Source organism: Carassius gibelio, chromosome A16 (genome assembly GCF_023724105.1).
Source record: "Carassius gibelio isolate Cgi1373 ecotype wild population from Czech Republic chromosome A16, carGib1.2-hapl.c, whole genome shotgun sequence".
NCBI classification, from domain to species: Eukaryota; Metazoa; Chordata; class Actinopteri; order Cypriniformes; family Cyprinidae; genus Carassius; species Carassius gibelio.
In genome coordinates, this window is record NC_068386.1 from 1,029,248 (window position 1) to 1,046,068 (window position 16,821).

Genomic DNA, 16,821 nt, shown 5'->3' on the forward strand with positions numbered 1-16,821 from the left:
ACTGTCTATTGTTCGTTCTGTCTATCTCTCTAATGTTCTCTATCTTTCATTCTGTCTATCATTCGAACGGTCTCTTGTTAGTTCTATCTATAGTTTGTTCGTTCTTTTATTCCTTCTATCTAATATTCTCTTAATTTTCTATCATTTGAGAGTTCATTATGTCTAGCGTTCTGTCTATCATTCTAACATTTGATCTTTCTATCATCCTCTTCTTCTAATGTTTATTCTATCATTCTGTCTATCATTCAAAGGTTCATTCCATCTATTGCTGTATTGTTCTGTCATTCTATTTATCATTCTATCTGTCCTTCCAACTTCAAGGCTTTTTTAGATTTCAATTAATTTACTTTCTTACATTTTAATTACAGCTCTGCCCCTGCATTTGATTTGAATTTGAGATGAGGCAGAAACAAATTTAAGACATTCTCAATTCAATCTCTATTTTGCACAGCGCTGTAGTGAACACCAGTTCTTCGTCCTGAGTTTATTTGCAGAAGCAGAAGGAAACCTGCTGTATTTTCTACACTCTTTCAGAATGCTTCAGTCTCCGTTCTTGAGACGATCAACCCCTAAAGCATCTGTGGAAACAAACAAAGCATCACATTTGGTCACAATCAGTGGTCTAAATTGTTGTGCAATTGCACTAATGGTCCATCAGGCCGAGCAATTACAAATAATGCCATATTCTGATGTTCTTTCTTCACAAACGTTCTGCTGGACGTCACATTCAGGAAGACAGGACTATCACGTTGCAATGCATCAGAAGTAATTTGATCTAAGTGAGGCGTTTGCTGTCAGAGGCTCACTAACCTGCTGTTGTTGTGTTTCTGATGCTGCTGTCCAAATAATAGAAACTTCCCATAGCCCTCATAATGCAATACAAATCTGCATACTGTCTTTGTATTACCGGTTTGTTTGGACCATCATATTTATAATTTAAATTTTTTATAAAACAGTCATAAATTAATATACGCCAAGTGAAAACATAACGTTTCTGATCAGCAACTTCTGAATGTGAAAAAATGTACTGTAGTGTTCAGTGTTATTACTGCATTTAACCCTTTTTTATCAATTAAGACCATTTTTCATAAAAATTACATGAAAAATAAATAAATAAATGAATATATATATATACATATATATATATATATATATATATATATATATATATATCTTTATATAATAATTGATGAATAATGTTATTTAAATTTACCATTGTATGAAATTTATATTACAAAATCAGTAAATTTTACTTGATGAACTCTGACTATCAGATGAAAAAAGACAATCGTCTTTCATGCTGCTGTGGTTCAATAGACTTACATTCATTTTTATCAACAAAATTCTTTCCCAAAAGTGCGTGAGATATAAAGACAAAAAACATATTTTTGACACTAATGTAACTCCACAATAATTTTACAAAGTATTTTTGACACCTAATGTACTCCATACGTACCCGGGTCAAAATGACCAAAACTTAAGATGCCACTTAAAAAAAACTAATAAATTAATGAAGATAAAGATTATATCTCTTTAAAAAATAATTGTGAAAAAATATAAATGATGTGTATTTTAGGGTCTTAAAGCATTTTTGTTTCCTTACTAAAAAACATGTTTTTTTTTTCATTCCTATTTCTAGTCATTTTCATGCCTCTCTCCCAGACCCAAACTGACCCGGATGTGTTTTGAGGAATAGTGCGATTCGTGTTTATGCTTTTATAAAACAGAGACGGAGGTGTGGAGCGAGCAGGGCTTGTGAACACATACAGATGATGATCTCTAGCTCTTTTGTTTCGTATCTCCTCGCCGTGAGATCCTCCCGTGGAAGTAAAGAGCTTCACTCGTGTGACTGCTGTATGTCAGGAGAGCAGGTGTGGAGCTGATGGGCCATTGATGCGGCACATTAAAAACCAATCTCTCTTCTCCTCTAAACGAGTCGCTGCTCAGATTCTCCAGCAGATGTGAGAGACCCTCGGCTCATTTAGCAGCCATCCTGCTCCATCCAACACAAACTGTGGAGTCAGACACCGAAATTATCCTTGATGCTGGATTTTTATCCACTGTAGTCCTAATAAATGACAGATAACCAGCCCTTACTGCAAAGTAAGTACAGAATACAGATAGTTCAGTCAGCAGGAATCATTAGTTCTCATTTATTATCATATCAGACAGACAGTTTGTATTTTAATATTATTTACACACACACATATATAAATATTAATATTTTATATATAAAGATAACATGTTTTTCTTAAATCTATACATGCAAGTGTGTCTATTTATATATACATGATAAACACACGTATATTATGTAAACAAAAACTTATATTTTGTATGCGATTAATCATTTGACAGCACTAATTATTATTAAATAATAATTTCATCAAATAATTATTATTAATTATTTGAAAATTACTTTTTACATATAATTTTATGATAGTAATGTATTTAACTTTTATAATTTGATCAAATAAAAATATTTTAACAAAAGCAACAACATTAATAATAATAATATATTATCATTATTACTTGTTTTTTATTTTACATGCAATATTTAATTATTATTATTAAACATAAGATTAGTTATTTTACTGTACTATAGAATTTTTATATTATTATTATTAATAATACTTGATATACTTAATATTTTTTTTTTACATCCAACAGTATTTTTCATTATAGTTTATTGTTTATTTTTATGATTTAATCGAATTTTTTTTACAGCAACAACAATATTATTATTATTATTTTGTAATATTTATTAATTTTTCCCGACCAGTTTTATCATCCATCAGGTGAAAACCTCATGTTTTACTGTGGAGTTATTGATGAAGTCTAAAGATGGATCATCAGATATATAGATATGGCTGTACACATGATAAATTACACTCAATCTCACTAATCATTAATGTTTTCACAGTTATAAAATATGAGTTATGAAACTCACTGGATCTTTACTTCAAGCTCAGCTTCATTGGGATTCTTGCCCACAAACATCCTGGTCTTCTGATGCAGCAGAACTGAACACTGAACTGTAAGCGTGTTCCTGCTCTTGAGATTCCAGACAGATATCGATCTTCTCTCATCCTGTAGATTCGGCCCCGGGCTTCAGCTGACCCTGCTTTTGTCCGGTTATCTCTCTTCATCTTCCTCTTTGTCTCAGTCCTGCGGTTTATTCCAGGTGTCCGTCTCGTCCTGAACATCTGACTGCAGGCTGTTCCTCTCTCTCGACTCAGATCAACAGAGTTATTTAACTGCGTTTGGGTCTGGGTGTGTGATTGGTGATTCTTACCCATGATCCTTTGTTTCCTCAGCTCTTCCTGTTCCAGTTACTGAGGGGTTTGTCTTACACGCATCAGCGCTACATCCTTCACCGAGACCTGAAGCCTCAGAACCTGCTCATCAGTGACACCGGAGAACTCAAACTGGCCGACTTCGGTAAGAAACCTCGTTAATTACATCAATCATTCATGGGTATATTGATAAACAATACTTAGAAAAATCTAATTTTTATTATATTAATATTTTAGAAATTTAATATATTTTTATCAACCATTGGGACGCCGTAATTAAATTTATTTTATTTATTAGTATTAATTTATATTATTTATATACGTCATGCCCAAGATATAATTATGACTTTATACATTTATTTTTTGTGTGTATTTATATTGCATTTTAATATTTATTTCAGAGTAAACCATTTATATTTAAGTCGATACGTTAAATTGATAAATATTCATGTTTAGTAAAAAATGTTTTATTTATTTTAGATTGTTTATTATTTTTATCATATATTTAAATATTTGTGTAAGAGCAGGTTTCTTGAACTTAAATTGCTAAACAAATAAATAATTTTACACACACACTCTCTCTCACACAAACACACACACACACACACACACACACACACACTCTCTCTCACACAAACACACACACACACACAAAAATCTCTCTCATTGGTTGTTTTTAACCACATTTCACACCGTGGCTTTTCAAGTAATTTAGTTGTAATTAAGGATATAAACTCTGTTTTATTTTATTTTTGGTTCAGTTTTCATCCTTTAGAATATTTAATACATATCTGAATATTTAAGTTTTTTTTCTTAAATTACTTAAAATGATGTTTTTGTTGGTCAGTCAATATCAAGAAACTTAGAAACTCAATTCAAGTAGGAAAATACAGTGATAATCTCGTGAAAATCAGCAAGGCATGTAGTAATCGTCATTAAAACATCTGTCTGTATTGTTATGGGGTTTGGTTTTGGGCTTCCTGCTCTTCCTCGATGTTCATATCAGTCATAAGATTTTGAACCAGTGTGTGTGTGTGTGTGTGTGTGTCGTATCACCATATGTCCAGTCTGCTGTCACAAGGGCATTATGGGTAGACACAGACACACATCACTGCATTCAGTGCTTTCCAGAGGCACTTGGGAGCGAACAGACGTGTTGTGAGTCTGGACCAGCAGCGAAACACACAACACACACGTGTTTCATCAGCAGCTGAAGAGCCGTTAGTGAGCGGGACGACAGGATGGACACAAGTGACCCGTCACTGCTCTTCACTTATCAAAGCTGCTGTAAACGTGGCTGTCTCTGTCGGGCTCTTCAGCAGGAAGTGAAACCTTTGAGAGAGACGTGATGAGAGTCGGTCAGGAGGTGAAGAGCAATCACAGCACAGACAAACAGGAGCCAGGGAAAGAAAATAGAGAAGTGGTGAGAAAATGAGCGAGACGGACAGATTGACCAACAGATTGCTTCTTACACACCTGCTGCGACGCTAATTCTTCCACTCGATTAGAGCCGGAGCGATCGAGCGAGAGTCTCCTGACACACACACACACACACACACACACACACAGACTGTGCGCTGTCAGAACGGTGTATTTCGGGTGTCTCTCTGGTCTCTATCAGCTGCTGAAGGGCTGGTTTGGCCCGTGGGGTGCAGCATATGTTCTGGTTCTCCGGCCGGGGCCCTGCGGCTCTCTGTGGGGTCATTAGGAGCCGATCTGTCATCAGCGGCTCTCAGCACAAGTGTGCAGCGCTCTTCATCATCTGCAGGGAAACACGACACTCGCTCGCTCTAGATGTAAACACACCGAACACTCAGTAAGTGTGTGACGTTCAGGAGATAGGACAATATAAACAATCAGATGAAACAGATTTGTAGTGATCATGCAATGCTAGATGTTCAGCATGTGTTGCTACGCTAGGAACCAGATTCTTTGATGAATAGAAAGAGCTAAAGATCAGTATTGATCTGAGAAAACCATCTTTTATCACTTTATACACTCAACCATTCAAAAGCTTGAAATCCGTATCATTTTCTTCCTTTTTGGGGGGAAAGAAATTATAGAAATGAATACATTTATTTAGCAAGGATGCATTAAAATAATCAAAAGTGATGATAAAGACGCTCAACTCGGCTGTTTTCAACATAATAAAAATAATAAATGTTTCCTGAGCATCAAAACAGAATATTTTCATGATTCCTGAAGATCATGTGACACTGAAGACTGGAGGAATGATGCTGAAAATACAGCGGAGCATCACAGAAATAAATTACACTTTAACACAGATTCACTCAGAAAACAGTTATTTTAAATAGTAAAAATATTTAACAATTTTTCTGCGTTTGCTGTATTTTTAATTAAACAAATGCAGGCTTGATGAGCAGATTTTAAAACACGTACGTTCACACAATCACACGTCCTGGTAACTTTGATGAAGGCGGTGTTGACATGAATCCGTTCTGACGGCTCATTCACTTCATTCACATCTTGATAAGAGACTTAATGAATTCTGCACGTAGAAGGCGATGCTAATAGGCGGCGTCTGGATTCATCACCCAACATAAATTACTGCCAAACAGTCTGCAATTACAGCCCAAACGTGTGAAAAAGAGCCGCTCTCCTGATCACTGCAGACGCTGGAGATACTGAATCATGTTGATCACAGTGTGCACTGATGGACGAGTAGACGACGCTTTAGTGTGTGGTGTGTGAGTGTCCTTAAATCCCTGTTTGTACTGTTTTCATACAGACGCTGTTTCAAACATGCTGCTACTGCTTTCACATTCTGCTAACCTTTAAGTCAACACCGAAATAACCTAGAATACATCATACACCTCAAGTGTGTGATTTTAAGTGCCCTACATCGGCAGCATCTTCGTGTTCACTCACACACACACACACATATATATATATATATATATTCAACTTAAATTATCATTTAAAATAAACAAATATAATATCATTTTATTTATTATTTATTTTATATTATTTTTTGTATATTTTTATGTAAGTTAAAGAATCTTGATAATTGTATTTTTTAATTAAAATGCTGCATAATAACAAAAATATGCAACTGTCATGATATTTTAATGCACAGAAAAATATATAGATAATAATATCATGACAATAAGCAACTATCATTATGCACACACATATATTCAAATGTCATGTTATTTTACTTGTATAAAACATAAGAATATCATAGAAATATAAAAAATATATATAATAAATATACAACTATTAAAAAATCTAAAAACAACTATCATGATATTTTAACATATTTAATTAAATTATTTTTGGATATTTTTATACATGTTAGATTTTCACGATAGTTGTATATGTACAGTTTTTTTTATATCATGTAGTATATATATATTTTTTGTGTGTGTGTTAATTTACATTGTTCATGAAAATATACAACTATGATGTTTTTTATATATTAAAACTAAATGCACATGTAATCACTGAGGTATCATATATATTTGTTAAACTCTGGGACAGTGAGTGATGTATAATTCACTCAGCTTGACCTTTGACCCCTTCTGGAGTTCCTGAGTGCTTTGAAGAAGCGCAGACCTCACTCCTCCTCTTCCTCGATTGCCTTCATCATCCGTGACCTCTGACCTCTCAGCGCCTCTCTTTCTCCCATCAGTTAGTGGCTCAGATGCTGTCAGATGCTGTAATGATGATTAGAGGCTCTGTCGCGCGTGATCCGCCCCACACGGGGTTAATGATAGCCTCTCGCGCATCCGGCCGAACAGCCGCTCACTCTCTCTGACGCTCCTCTCTTTGTTTAGCCCAGGATTATTGACTGCAAATTACACCGCCGCTATTCCCGTCCCGTCAGAGCGCTTCAAACACCCCAAGCACAGCACGTCAAGCCTGTTTAAGACAAACGTGTTAATTAAACAGAGATCTGCCTCACATTTAGGCCACACATTTCTATCCCCGAGAATAGAACCCGTGATCTCACTGTTGCTAGCGTCGGAATATGAGTTATGAGCGAACTTACAAGATGTTTCAAGAGTTAAACTGGGATTTTAGCAAAAACATTTGAGATTCTCTGATCTAGACCACCACAGATATCAGGAGAGTTCAATATTAGTATGATATTTTAACACATATGTATATGTACACACACACACACACACACACACGTAATATAAAATATGCAACTATCAATATATTTTAATATATGTAAATATATACTAAATTTAATGATATTTGTGTATTTTATATATTAAAACATCATGATTTTACGATATTATATTTGTATTTATTTAAAAATGTTGGTATAAAATGATATAGTTGAATATATTTCATAATATCGTTTTTTTTTCATATTATATTTGTATATATTAAAGTATTGTGATATTTAGCATATACAAATATATACAAACATATCATGATATTATATGGTAGTTGTGTATTTTATGATATTATATTTGTTTATCTTTATATATGTTAATATATCATGATTGTATATTTTTTTTGGACATTATATATATGTATTTGTATATTTATATATTTTCATCTTTTTTTAATTTTATCATAGTTGTTGTTTATTTTATGGTCATATGTTTAGAAGCATAAAATGATATGTTATAAAAGATGTGCTGTATATGTAAATATAATTCCTGCTGAACTCGAATGGTGTTTTTATGAGTATATTCATACTGGGTTGTAGAAGAATGAATGGCATTGACAGAGCATTACATTTAATTTTTAATCCTTAGAATTTTTGCACAGTAATATTTGCATGAATGCTTTTATCGAGAGTGATGTGTTTTTCCAGCAACTTCCCCGTCTGATGATGGTGTGTGTCTGTGTGTCTGTGTGTGTGTGTGCGTGCGTGTGTGTGTGTGTGGTGCAGGTCTGGCCCGGGCGAAGTCGGTCCCCAGTCACACGTACTCTAACGAGGTGGTGACGCTCTGGTATCGTCCTCCAGACGTGCTCCTGGGATCCACAGATTACTCCACCTGTCTGGACATGTGGTGAGTCTCCATCATCTCTGCATCCATCGACTCAGAACCACATCCTCTGCTCCCACACTGCAACTCGACACCTGAGGAGTGCACTTAGAAGATCACACCTGTGCAACTCACCAATGCACTGCAGTTTTTTATTTCTAAAACCTTGGGAGAAACCAGACTCAGTCGTGGGGTCAGTTCTCCTCTGACCTTTTGATATTCTAGGTATTATCAAATTGCCTGAGTTTTGAGAACGTAGCGGACGTAGAGGAGTATAATGTAAAAGGAGCTCATTCAAATACTGAGGTGCTAAACCATTCAGGGCTTTATAAGTAATAAGCAATATTTTAAAATCTATACGATGTTTGATAGGGAGCCAGTGCAGTGTGGACAGGACCGGGCTAATATGGTCATACTTCCTGGTTCTAGTAAGAACTCTTGCTGCTGCATTTTGGACTAGCTGTAGTTTGTTTACCAAGCGTGCAGAACAACCACCCAATAAAGCATTACAGTAGTCTAACCTTGAGGTCATAAATGCATGGATTAACATTTCTGCATTTGACATTGAGAGCATAGGCCGTAATTTAGATATATTTTTGAGATGCAGTTTTATAAATGCAGGCTTTCTAAGAAAAGATTGCGATCTAATAGCACACCTAGGTTCATAACTGATGACAAATAAAATAATAAACATCACAACATTCGGCCAGCTCTCTCCACACCTCTTTTTCGCTTGATAAGGTCTCTCTTCTTCTTTAGGTCTTTCATCTGTGTAGTTTTTCTGTGGTGAGCATCTCTCTCGTTCTCTCAGTGTGAATCGATGCTGAGCGCAGTGGAGCGTTGCACTGTTTTCTTCTCTTGAGTGACAGTTTCACAGATGCTGCACAAATCAACAGTCATTAGAATCACAGCCAGACAGTGTGTGTGTGTGTGTGTGTGTGTGTGTGTGTGTGTGTGTGTGTCCATCCGGTCCAGCAGATCTTCACACTCGTGCTCTCGTGTCTCAGCGAGCGGATGAACAGAATGTCACTCAAATGTCACAAAAATGTCACGTAATCTCAGTTCGGACACGTCAGATTGAGAGCGAAACTGGAAACTGGTTATTAAGTTTAAATTATGTCCTGAAATATAAATTAGATTTTGAAGGCGGAGAAAAAAAATCCTGAGTAAGGGTGAAATTATGAGGATTTGCAATTTCAGTCTAGCATGATAATGCTAATGTAATGAAACTTGCTATAGTTATGCATATGGATAAAATCTTTCATATGTCAACATTTGCAAAAGGAATTAAAATCATAAATCATTTTCATATAAGGCCAGAATCAAACCTTTAAATGAAACCTCATCGTCCTGCATCCACTCGCAATAACCAACACATTAAATGTAAATCTCACTGATTAAATTCATATTCATATCATATTTGATATAACGGTGATATTAAATGCCAGACTGTCTCTGAGTGTTTTGCATGCTGATGGAAAGACGGCTTAACTAGATTAGTCAACATTAACTAGCAATTAAAAAATACTTCTAAATACTTCTATTTGTTAATGGACTTGAGCTAACATGAACTAACAATAAACAGTTGTATTTAACATCAACAAAGATGAATAAATATTGCAACAAATGTATTGTTAAATTCTAGTTAGTATTAGTTAACGCATTGTTAGGAAATGTTAGGTTTGAATATGCAAATTAGGCTATCTAATTAAATATGCACTCATTTGCATACCTTTCCAGAAGATAAATCTGAGCAATGGATAAATCCAGGTTCATAATTATTTTATTACTCTATTAATCAGAAAATACTGTCAAGAGACAGAAAACATACACCATGTTTTTAGTAATAAAAGTTGTCTAAATCAGAGAAACTCTTTAACAATAAAGATAAAGTGTACTGTTTTCTGATGTTTTCTTTCTACTAGCCTGAAAGAAGATTGTGGGAGAAAAATGTAAATTAATTAAAAAAATAATAATAAAATAAAAAATTATATATATAAACTCACAAAAAACAAACATTTTCAGGATAAAAATAAATAAATAAATAATATGTTTAGTAATAAATCCCCTCAGTCAAAACCTTCAGAATTAAAACGTTAAATAGTTCAATAGTTCAAATCTAAGACACAAATAGATGAAGTGCAATAACATAAACACTTAAATGTCTATTTTGGACTGAAAGAATACATGTTATGGAAGCAAAATATAACTTCATAAATCAGAAAAAAAAACTGAAAATTTTTCTTAAATAAATACAAATTTAAATATATGTATTGTTTTTTAAATCTGCAGACACAAATAGATAAAGTGCAATTAAGTGAACTCTTAAATGTGTAAATTGTTCATTTTCTCTCAACTAGACTAAAAGAAGACAAGTTATGGGAGCAAAATATAACTTAATAAATAAGAAAATAAGAAAAAAAAAGCCAGAAATAAAAAAAATTTTTAGAAAAAAAAAAAACATTCAAGGAATGTTTAATAAATAAAGACATATTTAAATATATGTATTGTTTTTTAAATCTACAGACACAAATAGATAAAGTGCAGTTAAGTAAACTCTTTCCTCTAGACTGAAATGAGACGAAAAGTTCTGGAAGAGCACAAACCCAAAGTATATAAAAAAAGGTTTTGCCAGTAATGTCTTGCCGTAAATAAAGACCTGGAGTAACTGGCCGGTGTCCGGGGTCTAAAGAGTGTCCTGAGAAATGAGGCGTGACGAGGACCACATCTGCAGAGAGAGAGGGAAGAGGAGCAGGTGGTTTCCACACGGCTTCATGTGCGGGAGCTTTCCCAGGGACACATCAGTCAGGATGAGGATTAGCACACGCTCGTATCTCTGCCCCGCTGTAAGCTGACATCTTATCAGCCGCCTGCCAGTCAGATCCAGCCGCTAACTCACATCACATCCACGTTTACAGAGACAGAAGGACCGACTCTGGAAAGACTGGTTGTGTTTTCACTGCTGGTGTGTGTTTGTGTGTAAGAAATGAGCACTGGACTAGAAATGATGGCATGCTGACGAACAGACGCTGAAACACATTATTTTAGGTTGTTTACACCATTAAATTAAAAATACAATTCTGACATTATATCTCGCAATTCTGAGAAAAAAAGTCTGAATTCCGAGATATGAACTCCCAATTGTGAGGAGAAAAAGAAAGTCAGAATTGTGTGATAAACTCGAGATCTAGAATTGCGACTTTCACAGTTGTGGTGGAAACAGGCTTCCATTATAATAACTTTCGCAATTCTGACTTTGACAGGAATCATATTTTTTTTTTCTGCTGATGAAGAGAAAATAAAAGACTTCACACAAATGGTTGTAAAAAGCAAAAAGGCTACAAACTAAACATATCTTGTCAGAAAGTGTGATGTGCTTGAGCCAAAATTATTGAAGTCACTGATGAAAAAAAGGATGAGATGCGCAAGCTTGTCCAGTGAATATACATTTTCATCACTCGAAAGTTTGTAGTTCGGTCGGATATGTCAAAATCAAGTAAGTAAAACAATGCACAAGTTACTTATCAGTTGGGAGGGAAGACAATTTACAGGGGCATTCACTATAAACATCATTTATTGTCAACCTTAGGCATAGATGACTTTCTAGCAGCCTGTGTGTAATGCGCTCGGCTGTACGTTACTACTGTCCCTCTCGTTCTGCACCAGTACAAACACAAGAACATGTAACGCATGTTTTCCTTGCTTGAGTGTTTCTGCATTATATGAGTGGTTTTCGAATATAAATCACAACACATTTCAGATATCGGTATCGGTATCGGCAAGTACCAAAAATAAAAGTATCAAATCGGGCGAGTACTGGGAAAGTGGAACTGATGCATCCCTAATAATAAACTTGAAACCAAAGTTTAAAAACAAAAGCAAAGTTTTCAGAAGAGCAAACAATTGTCACAGATCGCAACATAATAAGCGTAAATCAAAATAACGCATTTTAAAAAATAAATGCATTAATTATTATCCCCAAAAATTAATTAAATAAAATTTGATAAAATTATCCAAAAATCACGTCACTGCTGTAGTGTTTTTAATAAACTCTCTCTGAAGTCATTGATAAATAAACATTTCATCTCTTCTACTCTTGAGAGTTTTTGCAGGAATAAAAGTAAATAAAAATGTTAAATTTTGCTCTGGAAATTAGCTGAAACAAAATAAGTTTACATATTTTATACTTGATTTACAAGTAACGTTATATGGTTTTTAGTGCTAGTTAACTATAATAACCTAATAATTTGTGAATCCCTGATGTGATGCATGTTCTGAATGTTTAATCACTCTGATGCTTGCATGCAGTTACAGTTACATCATAATAATAATCATAAATCATCTGAGCATTACAATCTGTTTTGATTCTGATATTCATGCACAAATCACCATTCCACTTTCTGAAGGTTAGAGTCAGTGCTGTTTGTTTGTGTTTCAGGGGCGTCGGATGCATCTTCGTGGAAATGATCCAGGGAGCGGCGGCATTCCCGGGCATGAAGGACATTCAGGATCAGCTGGAGAGGATATTCCTGGTAAGTCTCTCCGCTCTGCTTTCCTCTGCGTTTAATGCCTCGGGTGCTGGATGAAGAGAAATTCTCAGTGAATGCAAAGATATGGAGTGATAGATGAATGTACACAACGCTGTGAGGTCATGCATATTACATCTCATGAATCCAGTAATCATTTCCTGTCATTTAATGTCCGCTCTGATAATTGAAGCAGAGAGTAATGGATTCATATTCACCCTCCGAGTCAAGTAAATAATTCATACAGACAATATCTGAGATGAATAGAGCAGGGTGGCCGGGGGTTCATGGGTGAAACGGATGCCCTCTGGCCGTGAGGGTTCGAGAGAATTGACAGAACCAGGGAAACTGACTTATTGATCGACCCACAGAGAAATCCAGCAGCCGCCTGCTTATGTGAGTGAAACAAAGAACATCAGAGTCTGTTTGACGCACTGCAGGTTTACCTGTTTGAGGACTAGTCATTTCCTAAACCGGTGTGCTGTTGTTTTTTGAATGGAACACAAAAAGAGAATGTTTGGGAATGACTTCGGTGTCAGTTACGTTTTTGAATCTGCTGAAGCTTCCATTTTTGAATTTAAATGTAGCAGTGTGGATGTTTTTAAATGTTTGCAAATAGAATCTTGTTACATAGTGACTAAGATCTGTATTTAAACTCTACATTAAAACTCCTTGTTCTTTTAAACAAGGATTTCACTGTTCATGATGAGGATTGTCTCTCTGAATCACAAATTTACTTGGCAGTTATGAAGAATTAAAAATACAGGTTGAATTTATCATTAGATTTTTAGCGGGAAAAAATATAAATAATAATAATATTTTCTTTGTTTATATTTTTTATGTTTATATGTTGCATTTTCATTTTTTTGTTTCTTATTTGTATTTTCTTTTTTTTTTTTATGAATTATTATTTTCAGTTTTAGTTATTTATATTAATCCATCAAGTCAAACTAAATTAAAACAAGAAATGTTACCTTGGCAACTAAATGAAATAAAATATTAAAAACATTTTGTTATTTTATATTATTAGTTTAGTTATATTTCAAGTAATTTTAATAACATATTTAAATCACCAGGAAGACACTTCCTGGAGAAAATTGTTGTGTTGTTTAGTTTGCCAACACTGTACAAAAACCCCCATTGAATTCAGAGTATATGCACAGTTTAATTTGTTGCTTCAGCATGACAGTTTGCATTATGATTATAAAAATGTTGGTTAATGAGTTATTTCCTTTTATTTTTCTGGCTTTTTGGCATGCTAAAGGACTCTTTTGAGAGTACCTCTGAATCTGAACCCTGTGTCCTTGAATGTTCAGAAATGCTGATTGTTTGATTTGGCCCGTCAGGACCCCCCTGGTCTGATTAGGCTGTGGCTGGTGCTTGTTGTTTGTGTTCCTCTCTGTCAGGTGGGCTCTTGATGGATCTGGAGGAGCGCAGGGCGTCTGGCAGCTCGTCGCTGTTCTCTGACACTGATATTTTCATTCCTGTCTTGTTTTCCATTCCTCCTTCCTGAGCAACCTTCGGCTGTCGGTCTGGCCAGCATCATATCTAACCCGTCTTTCAGAGATTAGCCTTCATTACTGCTTCCCAAAGGCCAGACTGCTCTGTGCTCCGAGGAAAAGACCTTCTCTGACCTTCTCTTCCAGAGAGAGAGAGAGATGCTGCTGTTTAACAGTCTCTCGCTTGTGTTTGTGTGTTTCATTTCACCTTTATTTGGCTGTTTTCAGCTGGAGATAAACTCATTGCGTCAAGGTTAATATCCACTTTACGCTTGCGATGCATTTCGAATCCCATCATGCACAGCTGCCACACACGAGAGAGGCCAGATCTGGGAGAAATCGGTTTGTTTTGCTCTTTATTGTGGTTGGAATCACTCAGGAGACTGTGATTATGTGGATATGGGCTTTAAGGATGAGGAACTTGTCAGTTATTTCATATATGAGCTTAGACTTTAGTGCAATGAAATGAATATTTGGAGATTTTCTGAAGCTTTAGAAGAGACAAAACTATTTAAAATTATAGCAGTTTGAGACTTGAGACTTTTTCAGCTGTTTCATTGTTACTTTCCTTTTCTATTTAACTCTTTGTGAAATTTACTAGCAATATCTGAGTGAAAATAGTTTACATACCATTTTCTTTCAGTGCACCAATTTTTACATCATTTTTAAGTATTGCCCATCTAATCCTCATTAAATAATTCAAGTGTATTAATGATGACAGGCACAGGAGAGAACCTTTCATTTATTAACTAATAACTCTCAGCTCATTTCATAGGTCATTTGAGGTTCATTTCAATTCAGATTAGTAATTAGTCTCTCCATTTCCAAAGATTCGACCCTTTCAAGATGATTTGCACAGTGTTTGAGAACATAATAGACTGGCGTTATTGCATTGGCATGATAATCAGCTAGTAAATATTCATATGATATCTCACATGCATTTCACATTTTCAGTGAATAAAGTTGAGGAGATGGTTTTATTTATCTCCTTTCAGTTTATTTTGTTCTCATGGGTCTCAGTTAGAAACGTTATTCACCGGTGTCCTCCGTCAGTCCTTTTCTTCATGAGCATTTGAGGTGTTTTAGGGTTAGTGCATGTGTTCTCAGCACTACAGAGTCGAGTCTCTGTTAAAGGTATTGTTATGTGCGTAGGCTGTTGAACTGCTCTGAAGGATAGTGTTGAGCTTCATCAGCAGGTTTGTGCTGGTCTCCTGACGGCTGCTGTCAGTGTGTGCTGGGGTTCTTCTTCTCTCAGCTCCCCGCTGATTTGCAAAACACTCGTTTGCCACTCGCTCCCGCAGCCCTGATCTCTCTCCACCCGCTCCGCTCACACTTCAAAGAGTCCCTCCCTCCTCCCTCCATCTATAATACATGTGCCATCACTCACGGCTCCGCTGCGGGCGGCTGAGCCACATCTGCACCTCCTTCTGTTTCTGAGAGCTTCACCACAACACGTCCACTACAGTCTCCCAGAACACCTGAGACCTGCTGGAGCCGTTAGAGACGTTCATATAAATATATCAGTTCATGTGTGCACACACACACACACACACACACACGTTTGTTTTTGTGTAAAGTATGTTCATCCCATAGGTGTAATGGTTTTTATTCTGTAGAAACTGTATATTCTATGTCCCTTCACCAACCCTACACCTAACCCTAACCCTCACAGGAAACTTTGTGCATTTTTACTTTCTCAAAAAAAACTCATTCTGTATGATTTAAAAGTGTTTTGAAAAATGGGGACATGGGTTATGTCCTCATAAGTCACCGTCTACTTGTAATACCTGTGTCATACCCATGACATTATACAGAGTTGTGTCCTGATATGATACACACACACACACTCACTCACAGAGACACACACACACACACACACACACACACACACACACACAGAGACAGACAAACACACACACACACACACAGACACACACACAGAGAGACATACACAGAGACACACACACACACACACACACACACACACACACAGAGACACACACACAGAGAGACAGACAGACAGACACACACACACACACACACTTTTAATACATATTATATTTTTACGTTAAATAAAATTATATAAACTCACATTTAATGATATATTACTATATTTCCCAGTATCGCTGGAATTGAACCAGATTGGGCCTTAAAAATGAAGATACCAAAAGAAAAGTTTAAGACCCAAAATCTAAAAGGGCATTAAGATATATTTAATATTTCTGAGTTACAGGCATGCAAACTGAAAAAAACTCAGTGCTTTTCCCCATTTTTGGACTGGTACCATTGTCAAATAATGCACTGAAGATTGTTGAAGTCACCAGATTTCACTAAAAGACCTTCCAATCTCTGTGTAAAAGTAACGTGTAATAATAATCATTTTTACCCCACTATAATTTGGCTCCAAATCTCAGGTGAAAATTGCAATTTGTATCCTCTTCTACAAAATAGTGAATTATTCTTTAAATATTAATCCATAACATTTCATATTTTCGGATTTTATCAGATTTTTATTCTTTTTTGTAAAAAGAAT

At 35.5% G+C, this 16,821-nt stretch overlaps 1 protein-coding gene across 3 annotated transcripts in view; it reads left to right on the forward strand.

Annotated features, from left to right (window-relative positions):
- The window catches only part of LOC128030301 (cyclin-dependent kinase 14), a 144,732-nt gene that overhangs the window by 49,461 nt on the left and 78,450 nt on the right, over positions 1–16,821 (forward strand). For all 3 annotated transcript variants that reach the window (XM_052617798.1, XM_052617801.1, XM_052617800.1), the window contains 3 exons: positions 3,315–3,438; positions 8,167–8,287; positions 12,702–12,795. In XM_052617798.1, the coding sequence (XP_052473758.1) occupies positions 3,315–3,438; positions 8,167–8,287; positions 12,702–12,795 (339 nt within the window). The remainder of the gene's footprint in view (positions 1–3,314; positions 3,439–8,166; positions 8,288–12,701; positions 12,796–16,821) is intronic.